At 52.3% G+C, this 16,709-nt stretch overlaps 7 protein-coding genes across 7 annotated transcripts; 2 read left to right on the forward strand and 5 right to left on the reverse strand.

The window, feature by feature from the left end:
* Nucleotides 1–755: 755 nt before the first annotated feature.
* On the reverse strand, nucleotides 756–1,304 carry TRIREDRAFT_66776 (uncharacterized protein; the record flags this gene model as incomplete). The annotated part of the gene is made up of 1 exon (XM_006967850.1): nucleotides 756–1,304. The coding sequence occupies one exon, from the start codon at nucleotides 1,302–1,304 to the stop codon at nucleotides 756–758; it is 549 nt and encodes a 182-aa protein (XP_006967912.1).
* A 1,318-nt stretch (nucleotides 1,305–2,622) lies between these two features.
* On the reverse strand, nucleotides 2,623–3,821 carry rho3 (small GTPase rho3; the record flags this gene model as incomplete). Its single annotated transcript, XM_006967851.1, has 5 exons — nucleotides 3,596–3,821; nucleotides 3,457–3,507; nucleotides 3,273–3,322; nucleotides 3,084–3,173; nucleotides 2,623–3,005 (listed from the first exon to the last, which is right to left on the reverse strand). The coding sequence occupies exons 1-5, from the start codon at nucleotides 3,643–3,645 to the stop codon at nucleotides 2,623–2,625; spliced, it is 624 nt and encodes a 207-aa protein (XP_006967913.1). The 5' UTR covers nucleotides 3,646–3,821.
* Nucleotides 3,822–4,066: 245 nt separating this feature from the next.
* Nucleotides 4,067–4,785, reverse strand: TRIREDRAFT_110258 (uncharacterized protein; the record flags this gene model as incomplete). Its single annotated transcript, XM_006967852.1, has 3 exons — nucleotides 4,067–4,261; nucleotides 4,493–4,653; nucleotides 4,779–4,785. The coding sequence occupies 3 exons, from the start codon at nucleotides 4,783–4,785 to the stop codon at nucleotides 4,067–4,069; spliced, it is 363 nt and encodes a 120-aa protein (XP_006967914.1).
* Nucleotides 4,786–7,089: 2,304 nt separating this feature from the next.
* Nucleotides 7,090–7,848, forward strand: TRIREDRAFT_110259 (polysaccharide lyase family 7; the record flags this gene model as incomplete). The annotated part of the gene is made up of 1 exon (XM_006967768.1): nucleotides 7,090–7,848. The coding sequence occupies one exon, from the start codon at nucleotides 7,090–7,092 to the stop codon at nucleotides 7,846–7,848; it is 759 nt and encodes a 252-aa protein (XP_006967830.1).
* A 2,897-nt stretch (nucleotides 7,849–10,745) lies between these two features.
* TRIREDRAFT_66789 (glycoside hydrolase family 75) lies at nucleotides 10,746–11,619 on the forward strand (the record flags this gene model as incomplete). The annotated part of the gene is made up of 3 exons (XM_006967769.1): nucleotides 10,746–10,911; nucleotides 10,960–11,291; nucleotides 11,356–11,619. Coding segments are annotated over 3 exons (762 nt in total), but the record flags the coding sequence as incomplete, so codon positions are not given.
* A 1,306-nt stretch (nucleotides 11,620–12,925) lies between these two features.
* On the reverse strand, nucleotides 12,926–13,168 carry TRIREDRAFT_110261 (uncharacterized protein; the record flags this gene model as incomplete). Its single annotated transcript, XM_006967853.1, has 1 exon — nucleotides 12,926–13,168. One exon carries the CDS (start codon nucleotides 13,166–13,168, stop codon nucleotides 12,926–12,928), a length of 243 nt encoding a protein of 80 aa, XP_006967915.1.
* A 1,407-nt stretch (nucleotides 13,169–14,575) lies between these two features.
* TRIREDRAFT_110262 (uncharacterized protein) lies at nucleotides 14,576–15,889 on the reverse strand (the record flags this gene model as incomplete). The annotated part of the gene is made up of 3 exons (XM_006967854.1): nucleotides 14,576–14,844; nucleotides 14,909–15,541; nucleotides 15,613–15,889. 3 exons carry the CDS (start codon nucleotides 15,887–15,889, stop codon nucleotides 14,576–14,578), a joined length of 1,179 nt encoding a protein of 392 aa, XP_006967916.1.
* Nucleotides 15,890–16,709: the final 820 nt, after the last annotated feature.

Consider the following 16,709-nt stretch of genomic DNA (forward strand, 5'->3'; position numbering starts at 1 on the left):
TCGGTCTCTTGATGATGAGGTGAAGGCATCGCCATGCTTGCCTGCCGGGTTCAACTCGTCCAGGTCGAGGTCGTCGTCGGAGGTGGCCTCATCCTCGTGCAGGAGACCCTCTTTGGCGGGATCGCGCACTGACGCCATTAAGCTTTTGATGGGTGAGTGATTGAGTGCGTGCAGCCAGCTGCGAGAAATGCCATCAATTGCGCGGAAATCAACTGTGTGGTGCAGATGAAGATGAGCAGGTCTGAAGGTGAAGGAGATTATTACAGTAAGATGGGCATCAGGAGCCTGATTGCTGTTGCGTCATTTGTGTCCACTGATCTGTCGGCTGCGACGAAACAATGTACTTTTGTACTCTTAACTGCACTCAAGATATGTACCTTACCTGTAACGGGTCGCGGTTTATCACCAGTAGCAAATGTTACATGATCTTATGTTGATTAAAAGAAATTCTTTTTAAACAAAGGAAAGGCTTTACGTCGTATAGCTAATATTACAGTAATAACAGTACAGGACAGTCTTGTGAAGCCACCAAAACACAGCGCATCATAAAGTCATCTCAATCCTTCATCGTACACTCATCCCTCGTATAGCCAACCTGAACTCAAGGGGTATTGCTTATATCATGACAAGGTCGGTAGGTATGTATCATCGATAGTATGTAGGTAGGTAGGTAAGGTAGTCAGCCCTTACAAGCCGTGGCCTAGATACACTCCATGTCAGCCAACCGTATCACACAAGCACTAACAAGTAAGTCGTCAGGAATACTCACGTCCAAGTCCCTTTCCACGCTTCGACACCTCCCGAGCCTGCTCCTGCTTCAGCTTGGCCCGCCTCGCCTCCTCCTTGGCCTCCTGCTCGAGCCTCCAAACGTGGTCCTTGGCGGCCCTCACCCTCATCCGCGCCTCGCCCAGCGCCCGATCGGCCTCGACCTCGGCCGCCTCCGCCTGCATCACATGCTCCCTCGCCTGCACGATGCTCGGGTCCAGCGCCCCGCTGCCGATGCCGCCAAAGCCGGCGCTGTCCCGGTGTCCGCCGCCAAACAGCCCGCGCCGGCGTCCGCTGCTGCTGCCCCCGGAGCTGTCGGTGCTGTGCCGGAACAGGCCGCCCGAGTCCCGCTTGTTGACGGCGCCCGGGTTGCCGCCCGAGGAGCTGGCCACGGAGCCGGCGCGCTGGGACGACAGGGGGGAGACGTCGCGGTCCCGGTTGCGGTGGAAGAGGCTGTGCTTGCGGGACGGGGGCTCGGCGGCGGGTTCGGGGTGGTAGACGGGTTCGGGGGAGGGCTCTCTGCGGCTGAAGAAGGGCATGGTGGTGGTTTGTGTTATTTGATAAGTGTCTTATAAGTGAAGATGTAGTTGTGGAATAAGTGGCGATATGTGGTGTGAGGCACGCGTGTAAGTGTGTGTGAGACAGATATAAGTTTCTGTGTGTTCGTTGTCCTTGTGCAATGATGTACTTGAATCTGAATCATCCGAAAAAGGTTCTGTATCCTTCACCTCTTTTTATCTCTATTCTGTTCCTTTGCATTTTCCTTGATGACGAAGTTGCCTTGGGTGCGCTCTGTCCCAGCGCCAAACCTGTTTGCTCAATTCCTTGAGCGATCATCCCACCATCGCCACGCTGTGACGTCAAATCCTGGTGTAGCCATCTCACACACGCAGCAAACAATCGTCCTGCCAACGAGACGAGCACCAATCACAGACCGCGCATGACGATGGACGTGCAGACGGTGATGAAAGGCTTAATTTATGCATTGTTGGGCTTGCGTGCGGCTGAGCGCAGAGGCCTTGGACTAGATGGCATCACGACCTGGTTTGCGACGGGCTAATGAGCAGACCGGGCAAGGGTTGAGGATCGCAGCTGGCAACTTGTATCGAGATGTTTGCTAAGAATAGACTAGAACAAGGACATACATTATTTCCTTGAGACCCTTCATGCGTGGGTGTGTGTGTGTGACACGCTGGGACCTGGCGCTCGGTGCATTGTCCTTCCACTCATTCACGTTGACGGCGTCATGTCTCGACAAGCTACCTACCAAGTCGTGCCTTATAGATGATACGTCACACACCCAGTTGAACAAACGAAACGTTAGCATTCGATCCTGGTCTAAGACACAAGCAAAGCCCCTCCCCTGTAGTGTATAGAGCTATTGTAACGGGAAGAACCAACGAAAAGACGACAGATTAAGAGAGAAAAGGCGACGTGAAGAGTCTAGTTCGCGTCAGGAATACGCTCTATGAGCGCGCTGTGTATCGAATAATTCCCCTTCCAAATTTTCTCAGCTCCTTCACTCCGTTCCGGGAAATTAAAACAAAAAAATAGAAACCCGCAAATCAGTCATTGCCGCAATCGAAAATATGTACGGAGAAAAGTCCATGGTAAATGGACCAGGTAATAGTGTAGTCGGCAAAGACAAACAAATAGGAAAAGGGAAGAAGGAATGTTGGAAGCAAGAGACGGTTGAAAGAAGAAAGGTTTCAAAAGGAAGGCGTCGTTGCTTGTAAAACGATGGCCTCCGTATCGGACGCAGCGTTCGGCAGCTGTCTGCAAGGGCACATCGTAGGGGTATCAAGAAGAGAACCCGGACCGAACCCGGGGGGGGAAACAAAAGTGACAACAAGGCGTTTACATGATTGTGCACTTGTTGTCTTCCCTCTCCTTCTTGACGCTTAGCGCTACGCGGGCCGCCTCGGTAAAGGCCTCGTTGACGCCGCGGTTCTTCATCGCCGAGCACTCCAGGTAGCGCGAGGCGCCTATCCGCTTGGCGACCTCAAGGCCCTCGTCGTAGGAAATCGTGGGCGGTTTCTCGCGCTGTGCGTTGCCGTCGGCCGCTGCCTGGTCCTCGGGCTCGTCGTCCTCTTGCTGGCGCAGGTCGCACTTGAGGGCGACGAGGACCAGCTTGACGCCGGGGCAGTTGTCGGCAATCTCTCCGACCCATTTGGATTCGACGTTTTCTAGCGAGTCTTTGCTATCGACCGAGTAACAGAGCACGATCAAATCGGTGTCATCTGTGCGTGGGCATGCAACGTCAGCAGCTGAAGAGGAATGTGGGGTGGTGTTTGAGCGCTAGAGGTTGGTGGTCGTACCGTAGGAGAGCGATCGCAGCCGATCGAATTCCTCCTGTCCCGCCGTATCCCAGAGGGAGAGCTCGATGTGGACGTTGTCGACAAAGATGTCTGCGCAATTGATTGGTCAGCTTCGTATCCCATTTGTGTCGCTATCCCTCCTTCATCCCTCTTCAATCGTAGGCGGAGCAGCAATGGATGGCAGCGTACCGTGGACGTAATTTTCAAAGACGGTAGGTTCGTAGACGGTGGGAAAGTAACTGTTGGGCAAGGTGTCAGAGCTCGATTGTCATGTCATGGCTGCGATTGATGGCAATCCGGGCGTAAACGAGAGGTGCCGACAAGGAAGCGAAGCCGAAATGCAAGGCTGGGCGCGGGTGAGGGGATGACGAACCCTCTTGTGAAGACGTTGAGCAGCGACGTCTTTCCGCTGGCACCATCGCCCCTATCGTCAGATAAAACACCGGTTAGCTGCTTCGAGGAAATGAATTGGATTGCAGAGCCTGCTGGGAGTCGCGGGTCGTCCAACGCACAGAAGAACCAGCTTGCGCTGCACCGTCTTGGAGCCGCCGCAGAGAGGCATTGTCAAGGGTTGATAGTCGGGTTTGGCTTTGGCTTCAAGGTTGCACTACCGAGTCGAGCGATCGCAGAGGATCCAAGTCGTGCAGGGTGATGGAATGACCTGGAGGTTTTATCGCGTGCGTGCGGTAGGCGGCAGGGAAACGGCGACGCGTCGCAAGAGGTCAGAGGGCTGAGGCTGAGCGTGAGGCTGGAGGAGTCGAATCGAGGCGGAGAGAGAGGCAGAGGTGAGGAGCAGGAAGAATGAACGAGGACGTAAGAGAAGAGAGAGACGAGAGACAAGAGACCAGAGAGGCAGAGACAGATGCAAAAGTCACCTCAGTGGGTGCAAATGAGAGCAGCGGGACCCGACAAGTGGGTAAAATGCACACGATTGACGCTGTTTATAGCAATCGGCTCTGCAGAAGCGTCGAATCAGCGGGCGCCTAGGCCTGGCTGGGGCTAGCGCGGGTGCTCGCTTTGGCGGCCTTGAATTTTAATTTCTCGACGCCGGTACTTTGACGCACAGTGCCAGCAGCAGAGCAAACGGGGGACTGGATCGCAGCCGAGGGAGATGCAGGCGCAGGTGATACACCTGGAAGTGAGTGTCTTGCAAGCATGAAACTGCTGTTGATACACACCTACGCAGTGGATTGACTCTACAGTACCTAACATTGAAGGTACCATGGGTTTTCCAAAGGTCTTCGTGATCCAACAGCAACTCGCAAATCAGCCTCGAATATCACTCATCACACAGCCACTCACTCACCTGCAATGCAACGCTCATCATCCACGGACCGCATAGTCAGGAACCAATCTGAATCTCACGCTCCTAGTCGACGTTAGCAGCTCAGCCTGGCGGCTATACATACAGTCCGTCCGCGTAATAACGAGGGGGCCAGCCACTCATCAGTCGCCCTCCAGCCCGCACTGCCACCATTAAGGTTCAAATGGACCGCTCGCTGGCATAAGCGCCGAGCCACCAGCGCATCGCCAGCGTCTGGCTTCTTCTTGTTGATGTTGTTGTTGTTCTCTGCGCTTGGGATCTAGTAGTAATAGATTGCAAGGCGGACGAAAACAGTACATGTAAGGTATGTAGGTATGTACTTGATAATACCGTGTGAGGAGGTCGGCTTTGGTACGGTCTGGCCTGCGTACCTTCCATGCTTTGATGAGGCCGGCCCTTAATCAAACTTCGCGGCAAGGTTTGGGCTTAGTCATGCAGCAGTACTGGCACGTGTGTGAAACTTCTCAGTGCCTCAACGCTTCACATATAAACTTTTGAACCGCTGTGTCAGGTGAGCTTGCATCTGGATTTTGTTGAAGAAACTCTGCCATCTTGGGTTGATCAGATCAGTCACCTGCATCATTCATCACTTGTCACTTGGGTTGGGCCGTCTTCAGTGCTGGCGAAGCCCAACAGACATCAAGCCGTCCCTTAGTCATCAAGTTCATGCGCTAAGGCTCGCTGGAGACGACGGAGATGGCACTGTTTGGATTCCTTGTCCTCGGCCTCATGCTCACACATTGTCTGTCTCGTGATGCAGAGGCTCCTTGTAGGGACCTCTCCTTTTTTAGTGACATTGCCATCTTCAGCTACTCCTCCCGTCTGGGGCATACTGTAATATAGCATCGCCATCTTTGCTCTGGATCTTCACGCTTTTAATCTTCTCAGACTAATGACGGAATGCCGCCGATCCACCAGCAAGCCAAAACTCCCCAGCGTGACACTGGCAAATCTCGAGGAACATTGATATATGTACGGATAAGATAGAAACCTTCCAGAAGCTCGCCAGAAAACACCTCCATTGTGTAAGATTGGCGGTTTACCGGATCAGCGGTTATACCCTCACAGAGCACGTACCAGGTGGCGACATACCAAGGGCAACGCTGCCCCTTGTTTCGAGCACGCACAGGCTTGGATAGCGACGGCCATATCTCGCTTATTGCTAGCGACATTCAACGTCTTGTCGCTAAACGCATCTCATGGCGATCCAAGGGCGGTAACTACTAGCTGTATTGTCTCACTTGCTGTGCCTGAGTTGTACGCGTATCAAATCTGAATACATAGGTAAGGTATGGTGATTCCATGGCCTCGTATGGCTGATGCAGGGTAACGACCATTCGTGAGCAGCCAACTCCTTCAGGTCCCCTTCCTATGGAACAGCGGAAATGGTATAAACAATGTCTACACATCCCCTTTGAGACCCCAATCCACCTCGAGCGTGTTCTCATGTTCAACAATGATTTGCAACAATGATGAAGCTGTTTCAGAAGGTCAACTGAAAATGGCACGTCAACAGCATCTTGCATCAACGTAGCTAGCGAGCTATCAAATGATGACCTGCATCAAATTATATCGTGTAGTTGCAGCGAACAACTGATGAGCTCAATCGGAAGCATACCGAGGCGGTATCATGGACCTAAGGTCAATATCAGCTACCTGAGGTTCATGACTTTTTCCCCCTTGAGTGCAGCATGATAGAGGGCTTGAAGAGCATGGTTCAAGGCAATTGAAGAAATATCGAAATTCTCAAGAGGAAGACTGGGTTATCATCTCTACAATGATGGATGACCTGCACAGTACTCCCCGAGGGTTTCTATGTGGCATCTGCCTGGGCCATCCCCCCCTCTCCTCTTTATACCTGAGAACAAATTGCTAGTCAAATGAAAACGATCTGCTACAGGGGGCAGTCCAAGATCGAGTTACACATCGTTGGGCTGGGCGGACTAGCTGCGTCATTGCACTGCTCAACTGGAAACCCTACGCAGAGCTTCTCGCACAGATCTGGCAACGGAGATGCAGAGCGTTCGATGGCCAAGATCTTCAGATTCCCACCAATGAGCAGTTTAACCGTCGCGGCACCGGTGGAAGCTGCCTGGCCAGACCTGGCAGAACGTCCCATTGCCGTGACATCGCGGGGGAGCCAAAGCTTGACTGCAACTCAACATTGAGTGCATGCATGCTCGAGCCGTCTCTCCTTATCCGCCCGGGGACTCAGCTACTGTACTTGGCGCTGCTTTCACAGGGTTTCCCCTCTTGACACGTGGTCCAGTGCAAACGCTGAGGGAAATGCCGTGTTGCTCGATTGTTGTATACGGCTCTGACATGCGATGTTTTGTTACCTGAATCAGAAGACGTTCCGACTCGATGCCAAGATATGGGATATTGCCATGGTTTGACGAGGAATTACGGCGATCGGTGGATAAAAAGTGCAGTAGATCTGCAGGATGCCAATTCTACTTGATGAGTAAGGTAGGAGTGACAGTGTTATGAAACATCGGGTTGTCCACCTGAAGCACGGACGATGTCTATATACATTTAATATAAGAGGAGACAACAAGCTGTGGGCGATTGGAGTTGAAAGGCTTGATCGAACGGACTCAAGCAAGCACAAGACTTAAATTACACTTTGAACCTACGGAACAAACGGTGTATCAGCCCCGAGTTTCTTGTCATCTACCCACAATGGCTCCCAAGTCCATCATTGGTCTCCTGTCTCTTCTGCCCATCACAGCTGTCCTTGCCTTGGACCCAAGCTGTGCGCCGGGTGGTAATTTTGACCTCAGCGTCTGGAGCCTACAGCTTCCCACAGGCAGCGCCGGCAAGGTCGACACCATCAAGAGCAAAGACCTCCAAGGCTGCGATGGATACACCGGCCCCACGTTCTTCACCGACAAGTCCAATGGCGAGCTCATCCTCACGGCTCCCGGCAACCCGGACATCACTGGCTGTGCCACCACCTCTGGCAGCGAGCACTGCCGCACTGAGCTGCGCGAAGTCAATCCTGCGACTGGCCAGAACACGGACTGGGCTCCTGCTGGAACGAACACGCTCACCGTCGCCATGAAGGTCATCCAGGCTGACGACGGTTCTCATGGCACGGCGATTGGCCAGGTTTTTGCTGCGGCGGCCAGCAAGCCTCTTGCTGAGATGTACTACAGCCAGAAGGGCGACATCACGGTTGGTGTTAAACAGGGCCCCAGCGGTAACCAGGCCATTACCAAGCTTGGAACTGTGCCTATGGGCACGTACTTTACCTACATTATGTCGTATTCCGACGAGATTCTGAGCATCTCCATCAACGGAAACAAGACTACGCTTGATACATTCAATTGGGGCACTCCCAATTGTTACTTCAAGAGTGGCAACTACAACCAGGGAAAGACTGCTATTACTTCGGAGGTGCATATCCAGTCTATTGCTGTTGTGCACGATCAGGAGTAGAGATACTTGGTTTCTGTGATTGGAGATTGGACTTGAATGAAGAGAAGTTGCTGGAAAGAATCGGAGGAAGCTTGCTGGATCATGACAACAGGCAAATATAAGGAAGGATAATGCAATGCCTTGAAGTGATAATGTTGCAGGAGTCATTCTAATTGACCATAAAGAGTCACACATGGCCATTGCTTTCCTGGGTTGTCAAGTCAACTGGCTGGCTCAGGCCAAGCCGTGAAAGCGAAATGTAAGCCGCTACACAGGTAGCAGTCATATAACTGCCCATGGGACTACTACAGGCTGTAAGTTAAACATTCTCTTCAGAATGATCATTTGCAAGACAATGCGATGACACTGCATCTCGGAGGAGCGCCGTCCAGTAACTCTGAGGTAGTATCGTGCGACGGCGGAGGATTGGCCGTTATCTCTCTGAGTCTTGAAGACCAGGGCATTGCATCTCAAACAGGGCTCGTGAACTTTGAATGTGCGCATGCTTTGGCAAATCTAGTCGCCCAGCCATGAAAGCCTTTTACTTGTTTCGCAGGCTTCGCGGTCGATCCAGCTCTAGATGCCTTCCTTCACGCCCCCTTCGGGATGTGCGTAATTGGTGGATTTGCCAGTCCCCAAAGCTATATTTCTGATGAATCCACCAACAAAGACTATCACTGAAAGGAAAGACTGGATAGGGAATGCAACACGACTGATGGGCTCCTCTGTTACCGTTGTTTCAACGGTAAATGTAGGCATGTATAGTAGAAACGCAAATTCACTGATCCCCATGCATCAGAACAGTCCTGGATGGAGACCTAGAGAAAGCAACCGCTAGAACTAGCAGAATCTGGGGAAATGAAGCTACCGTCCGCCCTTATGTAGTCAACGTTGCTCTGAAAGGGGATAAAGCATACAGTCCAGAACTAAATAAAGGTGTATTGACCTCTTGGGCATTGTGGACTTACAGCGTAGTGCTTTTACCAACCTGTATAGAAAGAAGGGGTGAGCCAGAGACGGGATTAGGATTGGCTTGTAATATGCAGTGAGGTGACGCTTGCATGTTTCCCTCCATATTGGGGGACATCTGCTCAAGAGAAAATATGGAGCTGTTGTTTATCCTCCTCTTTGCCTCAAAGCTCGTATCCTATTGACGCTTTCCAGGTCCGGAAGTTCGATACATGTAGCGTGCAATAGTGCCGACGCATTCCATTTCAGACAAAGGTCGCTGCAGGAAGAAGCGACGGCTAATATGTTAAGCCAAGAACAGGTGAGAAATGACACCCAATGATGGGTAGCAGGCGAAGTGTCCAGCAAATATATGGTTGTAAATAGAGTTATATAGACCATAATACTGCGAACCCGCAATATTGCCATTGCAATGACAACTAACCGCAGAGAGAATCTTACAAAATAGTGCAGGCGTCCTACCGGCTACTGTGCTGAGTCCGTGACCGGCCCGCATGTCAGAAGCCTTGCACCGTCGCAGTCCCCAGCCCAATACATGGAAACTTAAAGACTTCTGAATACTTCTCACTCTATCTCTGACTCTACTTTGGCGTTTTCCACCAATGATGCACAATGGGCAGGAAAGGGAGGTCTGAAGGAACAAGTGATTCGGTGTAGCCCGGGTCCAGGCTCTCCCTGGCAAACATCGCCGACCCCCTGCTAGACTGCATCTAGCTAAGGACGGATGTCCTGCAAGCTTTCAGCTTCTCCACAAGAGTCTTTGAGACGGGGCGCTGGAAATGACAGGACAGGTCTGTTGTTGGTTTCGGAGGGCCCGCTGGCTTTGATCGGGCGTCTCAAGGGTTTGCAAGATCTACAAAGAATCAGGCCTGTTCTGTCAGACATTGGATAGAGTCGAGACGAAAAAGGGCAGACAAAATCTTGGAAGGATGGTGAACTGCAAAAACGTACAGGAGTCCACGCACAAAGTCTCTCATGTTGTCACTCCTTCGAGACGACGTTGAAAGACTGCCTTGGCCAAGCTTTTGGCGAATCTAGTGTCCCGCGTTCTTCTCCGGATGGCAGGGCAACTGCCGTGAAGTGTTTTGAGTTAGGGCGTGCGCAGTGGATCAGGGTGAAGACGGAATTCCTACTACTTCCCCTTGATGACGCTCGACAATCGTGTCTCTTTAGTTGCCTTAGTAGTGCTGGTTAGGGGCTTTGCATCCATGTGTTGTCGTTGATAGGATTGTGTTTGTCTGCCTACCGATATTACGCCTCTACGGCTAACCCACAAGCTGATGATCTCATACGATGTGGCCGCATGCATGTACGGAATACAAATCAATTACACTGCTTGGCCCTTGAGCAAAATCTTTCCACGCAGGACAATACGAAGTACTCGAGGAGTTAGGCGTCGTGCAGTAGTAGGTTGCGCCCCGGGTTGACAAAAGAGGCAGCTGGATCGATGGACGTGTAAGCCTCTTATTAACGTTACAACTAGCATGAGCTCACAGGGGGGTGGCTAAACAGAAGACAACGAACCAGAGTAGCAGCACCACCGTTTGGTATTACTTGGTACATAGAAAACATGCTGGAACGAAAGCCGATGATTCTGGATTGTTTTTAGCGCAGGGGTTGAGGAAGGAGGCGTTTGCTAACATGCGGAACTACCAGGAGTTTGGTTGTATGGGGGACGGAAAAATCTGGTCGTGGGCCGGGGCATTCACTTGAATGGAGACTGCCTGCTTGCATGGGGAGACCTCGTATACAAGGTACGGATCATCGGAGTATGGCGGCTCTAGAACAACTTCCCACGAGGTGATCCATGTGCTTACTTGTACGAGTAGGTGATGCCTCCATAGACATCGATGTTTATATAAAGCGTCTGTGCCTCCCTTGTTCAAGCCAAGAGAAAGCTCACCATCACCTCGAGCTCCTCAGCCGCCAGCAGTAAACCCACAGTCACGATGCGCAGCTTCGACGCCCTGTTGCTTGCTGCCCTTGCGGCCTCGCCCGCTCTGGCTCGCCAGATTCCGTCGAACGTGCAGAGCCTGTACAACTTTATCCGGGCCCAGGGCCAATGCAAAAACATTCTCAAGGGCGGCTTCTTCAGCCAAGAGGGTGACTCCAAGAGTACGTGATTGATCGAAGTGTTCAAGTTACCGAAACTGATCGACTCAGACTTCTCCTACTGCGGTGACCACCTGAACGACTACCGCATCATGTACCTCCAGGGCACCAACGGCAACCTGGTTAACATGGACATTGACTGCGATGGCGCTCTGGGCACTGGTGACGGCAGCTGCGACAGCTCGCAGGACACGCAGAGCGAGACAAGCTTCAAGGACACCGTCGCCAGCTACAAGAAGGGCATCAAGGATCTCAATGCCTACGTGCACTCGTTTGTCGTCCTGGGCAACGAGGGCAGCAAGAGCGGCTACGTCAACTTTGATCCGCAGTCGGTGGGCGTTGAACCTCTGTCCATTGTCGCTGTTGTCTGCGGCAACCAGATGGTGAGTACTTTAAACTACCATATAATGTCATCAGAGATGAGTTACAACTGACATGCTTATACAGTTCTACGGCGTCTGGGGCGACACCAACGGCGACGACGGCCCTCCTCTGGTCGGCGAGGTCTCTGACTCTCTCGGCCGCGCCTGTTACGGAAACGCCGTCAACGGCAACGCCGCTCACGACGCCAACGACGTGCTGTATATTGCATTCACCGGCCAGGATGCCGTCCCTGGCGCCAACGGAGCCAACTGGGCTGCCTCGTCCTTCTCGGCCTTTGAGTCGTCTCTAGGCGCTCTTGGTGACAAGCTGGTTGCACGTATCGGCAGCTCTGGAGGCAGCAACCCTTTTCCGCCTCCCCCTACCAGCTGCTCATGGGAGGGCCACTGCGCTGGAGCCTCTTGCGGCAGCGACGACGACTGCTCTGATGATTTGACTTGCAACAGCGGCAAGTGTGGCAGTGGTGGGTCAACATCCCCTCCTCCTCCTCCTCCTACCAGCTGCTCGTGGGAAGGACATTGTGCGGGAGCTTCTTGCGGCAGCAATAATGATTGCTCTGATGACTTGGCTTGCATTTCGGGAGTGTGCGCCGTTGACCCTAACAATTAAATCTAGGCAACTAGGGCATCGGAGAGGTGGTATCTGGGAGAGAGTGGTTTGACGAGGTTCTGATGAGCTGACGCCTCCTGTTGCTTTGTTCTTGACATGGCAACGATGTCCGCTGTGATGATTGATGGATGGATGGAATTCAGCGAGTTATGGATTGATGTATATGTATCTGTATTTAGGCAACCCCCATGGCTGTCAAGTGTATATAGCTTTATCACAGCGTTGCGGAACAGCATGGTTTCAATAATATTAGAATGGATGAGCCCTAGTCGACTCTCCTGCGGACTTCGTATGCCTTTGCCTAATTATTGTGTGTGCAAAGACGCTGCTGTCAAGTAACGTGCTTTTGCCTTCTGGTATGCTTCACGTGGTATCGCCGGCATGGGAGACAGCACATCTTTGTGGCCGTAGAAGAAAATGTTGTTGACCGGCGATCCCGTAGTCATTGCAAGTCATCTCAACGACCGTCGAAACAAACGAGTTGTGAGGCATTAACGGCCTCATGAAACAAACAATGCCCCCAGTATCCGCGCTGCCGCCTCGGTCGAACCACCATCGGATCACCTTTCGAATCTGTAATGCAGCCCGGCCCTACAATTCCAACCAGCGGCCATGCTAAGAGGCACGAGAGGGAGCGTTCTTAGGCAGGCCTACTGCATTGTCTCGTTCATCAATCTTACACAATCACAGCAAGTCACAGGGTTCAGAAAAGTGAGGCAGTAATGTAAGCGTCGGCAGAGCAAATCATGCATTTCATATATACATTGCGAGTCATATATACATCCACATCTCAACGCATCGGATTCATCGTCGCCGTCACCAATATGTACAACCGACAGCGACGAATCGGTATCAACAGCCCGACACGCAAGCTTTAGATACAATGTGGTGTCATCTATTCAGTCCATGTTAGTCAAGTCCAACAAAACACAAAGCGATAGCTCGAAGGAAACGATGTGGCATACCGTAAAAAATGTCGTTTTATATACAAGAAGGAAGAACCCCCCTCACGATTTCGGACGAAGCTCTATGCGGAAGAGGGCTTCTTGGCGATGGGCATGTCGTTGGAGTAGTGCAGGTTGCGGTTGTCCTTGACGGGGACGGCCGCGGCGGCGCGCTTCTCCGCCTTGGAGTCGGCGAGAGCAATGGGCTTCGAGTTGGCGTACTTGAGGTGAGTCAGGTCCTTCCACTCCTCGCCGGCGTGCTGGACGGTGGGCGCGGCGAGGGCGAGGCCGGAGAGGACGACGGCGATGAAGGCGGCGGTCTTCATGGTGGTTGGAGAAGGAGGGGGGTTGTTTGAGGTGAGTTTGTTGGTTAGAGTTGAAGGATTGTCGAAGGCTTGACTGTTCGAGAACGAGTTGGGAGCAGTGCAAAATCCGGGGGAAGATCCAAAGTGAGTCTGGGGAGAGACGCATCGCCTCCTATATACCTTGGCCGACGTTGCAGCACTATCGAAAGGGGCAGAGCCATGCGTTTGCCGTTGCTTGGACCTCATTCGACGAAACGGGCTGCTCATACCCCAGGTTTGTCCTCCTGCTCCAAGCAGGTTCGCGTGGGATGCGTATAATATCCATTTTGACCGAAAGATGTGCCGACAGGCCGCCCAATCGGGCAGGTGATTAATGCTCCGGGTGGTCAGGCGCTAAAGCCTCACTCGCACCTCTTGGGGAAGCTTGTTGGTCCTAAGAGGTTGATGGTATGCTTGGTAAACGGGAGAGTTTGGTAGAGAGTAACGTGAGAGAGATGATACGAGGGTGGTTGCTCAGGTGAGCTGCGATGAGGCGTCACAACGAAGGGATGGCGATCTTAAGATTTTCGTGGTTGTCAGTGGTGTTCTTGTGAGTTACTGCTGCTGCTGCTGCTGCTACTGTCTAAGTGCGAACGATTCACGACTCATGGACCTGGGCTAGGCGCATAAACTTCATTGGGCTACTAGGGAGGGCATGCAACGTATCAAGGCAGCTAACGCATCTATCTCGTTAGAAAGGCTTGGCTTTCGTAGCAACTAGACGAGATAGTATCGGTTGCCTGCCCGTCTCGCATCATGCACTCCTTACGTGCCATGGGTTTGTCCTCCGAGATGCCTGAACTGTGCCGTTCCGTCCCTTAGTTGGTAGACCTCCCCCCCTGGATGATCGATCCTGCACCCCACCAAAACCGACAGCAACTACCAATATGGGCATCGCCAGCAATCACAAAGCAACAGTACCTCGAAGCCTGTATGCAGTACGTCCCCAGTTCCTGCATACATGTACATACCATATCAGAGGATGATTCAAACGGCGGAAGGGAGATGCCATGCCTGACATATCGCATGCGTGGATCTTGAGTGGTTCTTCCATTCATTCTCGGCGTTTCTAAACATTGGCGGCTTAATGTCACTGAGGCAGGTGGGATTGCACGATAGACTCAATGTGACTGTGTTTCTTGGTATACGGTACTAGTATTCCCAAATTTGACAAGCCAGTCCCTCGAATACTATCCCCTTGGCTTGGTAGCCATACCTCGCTTGGGGCCGGTCTTTGCCTTTGCCATGCTATGACCAGTTGACGTCTCACAAACCGAATGTCACCGGCATTCCTCATCGGACCACAGCTGCGAATAAGCTTAAAACAGAGAACACCATCTTGGCACCTCCAGCATGTCCTCGAACAGCCTCCTATGACACTCTCGCTGCTCATTTGCCTTCGTCCACAATTCTATACACCAACTTCTCTCCGCTAATCGGTCGCATATAGTCTTCACTTCGGCTCGTCGATCGCTCCAACAACATGCCGCTGCCCAGGAGGGCAAACCCATCCGGCACGATTCTTTCCAGCCCTCCTGGCATAAGACGTACGGGGTTCGGTTCAAGCTTCACTTTGCCGTCTGTAGCGGCTGTGCTCAGGAAGTTGAAGAACTTTGTGGCAAACACACGTGCCTCGGGGTTGGCGGGAATAGTAATTCCTTTCAATACGCGTCAGCGGCCTGATGCTTAAGATGTCGTGGCTCGTGTGTCTTGTCGACTTACCGTTGTACCCAATTTCATGCCCGAGGCCTTCCCACACGGAGCCGTAGATGGGCTTGATGCGCAAGCGTGTCGGGTCATATTGCCCGCCCTTGGGCCCTCGGAACACAGCCAGCTTCCCGTTCTCATTCAAGGTGTCGTGGACCTTGTACACAGTCTCTCCTTCGGATATGCAATCCACAGCCCGATCAATTCCCTTGCCCTCTGTGGCTTCCTTCACCTTTTCCACCCAATTGGGATCGTGATAATCAATCAGTACGTCATATCTGTACGGCTCCTGTCGGAGGAACTCGTGCTTGGACGGGCTCGCGGTGCCGATGAGGCGGATCTTGCAGCCGAAAGAGCGGGCTGCAAGTTGCACCGTCTGGGCGGCGTATAAGCCGAGAGAGCTCGATGCGCTATAGATGAGCACATTGATTACATCGCTTGTGCTGCTGTCTACCGAAGGGGCAGTTTGGTCATCAAAAGGGCAGGGAAAGCCAAGACGAGTAAAGACTCCTTGCGCAGCTGTCAGGCCACACATGCTGACTGTGGAAGCGGCCTCGAGCGTCATGCCGTCTGGGACCGCCCACAGAAGGTCATACGGAGCTGTGATGTACTCTGCAAAGGCTCCAGGGCGATCGTTTGTCGAACAGGCTTGGTAAAAACAGCAGTCAGCATGTTGCATCTACTACCAAATAACAATATTTGCATGAAGAATGACTTACCGCCCTGGTGAAATCCAGCAACACGCGCACCAACTTTGGCACGGAGATCAGACGAGGAACCGAGATCAGGCCCGACAGCAGTGACGACGCCGGCGAAGTCCGTTCCGATGACTCGCTGCTCCTGTTCGGCGAGGGGGTGCGCCACATAGTTGGCGTCTACGGGATTGAGGGCCACGGCGTGGACGCGGATGAGGACCTCGCCGTTGCTGGGCTCGGGAACGGGGAGTTCCCGGACGGAGACGTCTCTGGTAGCAGGCGTGAGGACGAGAGCCTTCATTTTGTTGATTCAAAAATTGTCAGTTGTGAGCTTTTGAGATGATGGAGACAAGACAATGACTTTGTCAGTCAGGTGTAATAGAGTGTATCCGACAAGCTGCTGCGGGGTGGACAGTGAGACGATGAGCCTGAGCCGTGTGTGGTTTGACTTGATGAATAGATGATGAAACGGAGAAATTTGCCTCAAAGGGAAATGCTCTGCTACCTTGCTTTGGCGGAACCGCGACACTGCTATATATCCAAGGCTCATCCAGAGCGCATATCCGGTATTGGTAATCCTCACAACGGTTTCAAACAACGATCGCGATACAGACACCACGCAAACAGAGTATTCGATGTTGTTTCGGAGATTGAGACTGCACAATCGTAGGAGATAGTGCAAAATGCCTCAGTTATGATCGCTATAGGAAGTTGCTTGATAATTCGACTTGATCTGGATTTCTAATGAAGAGGGCCGTTTCGACCAAATCTGAGCGTTATGACATAGCCCTGTCGTTTTAGGCTCTGAGACGGTGTCGCAGATGGCGTTGAATCGTCTCTCTGTAGCTGTTGGGTGAGTGTGGCCGAGGTTGCGGCATTCCAGGCCCGGATTCAGATTCGATGGAAACACTTACTCAACTTTTGACTCTTCTGGTTTGTTTCCATAATAAGATGTTTCTTGATTCGAGGTTCGAGACTGGTGAGTTTCTCTGGCTCGATACGTGAATCACCTACATATTAGATCCATGTCTAGAGATGATCGCGTAGAGAATGAGACTACTGATCGACGGGATATGACAGATGGTGAGTCCCTGCTTGGGACATGAAAAGTCACCTTCTGT

Source organism: Trichoderma reesei (assembly GCF_000167675.1).
Source record: "Trichoderma reesei QM6a unplaced genomic scaffold TRIREscaffold_19, whole genome shotgun sequence".
In the NCBI taxonomy this organism is placed as follows: Eukaryota; Fungi; Ascomycota; class Sordariomycetes; order Hypocreales; family Hypocreaceae; genus Trichoderma; species Trichoderma reesei.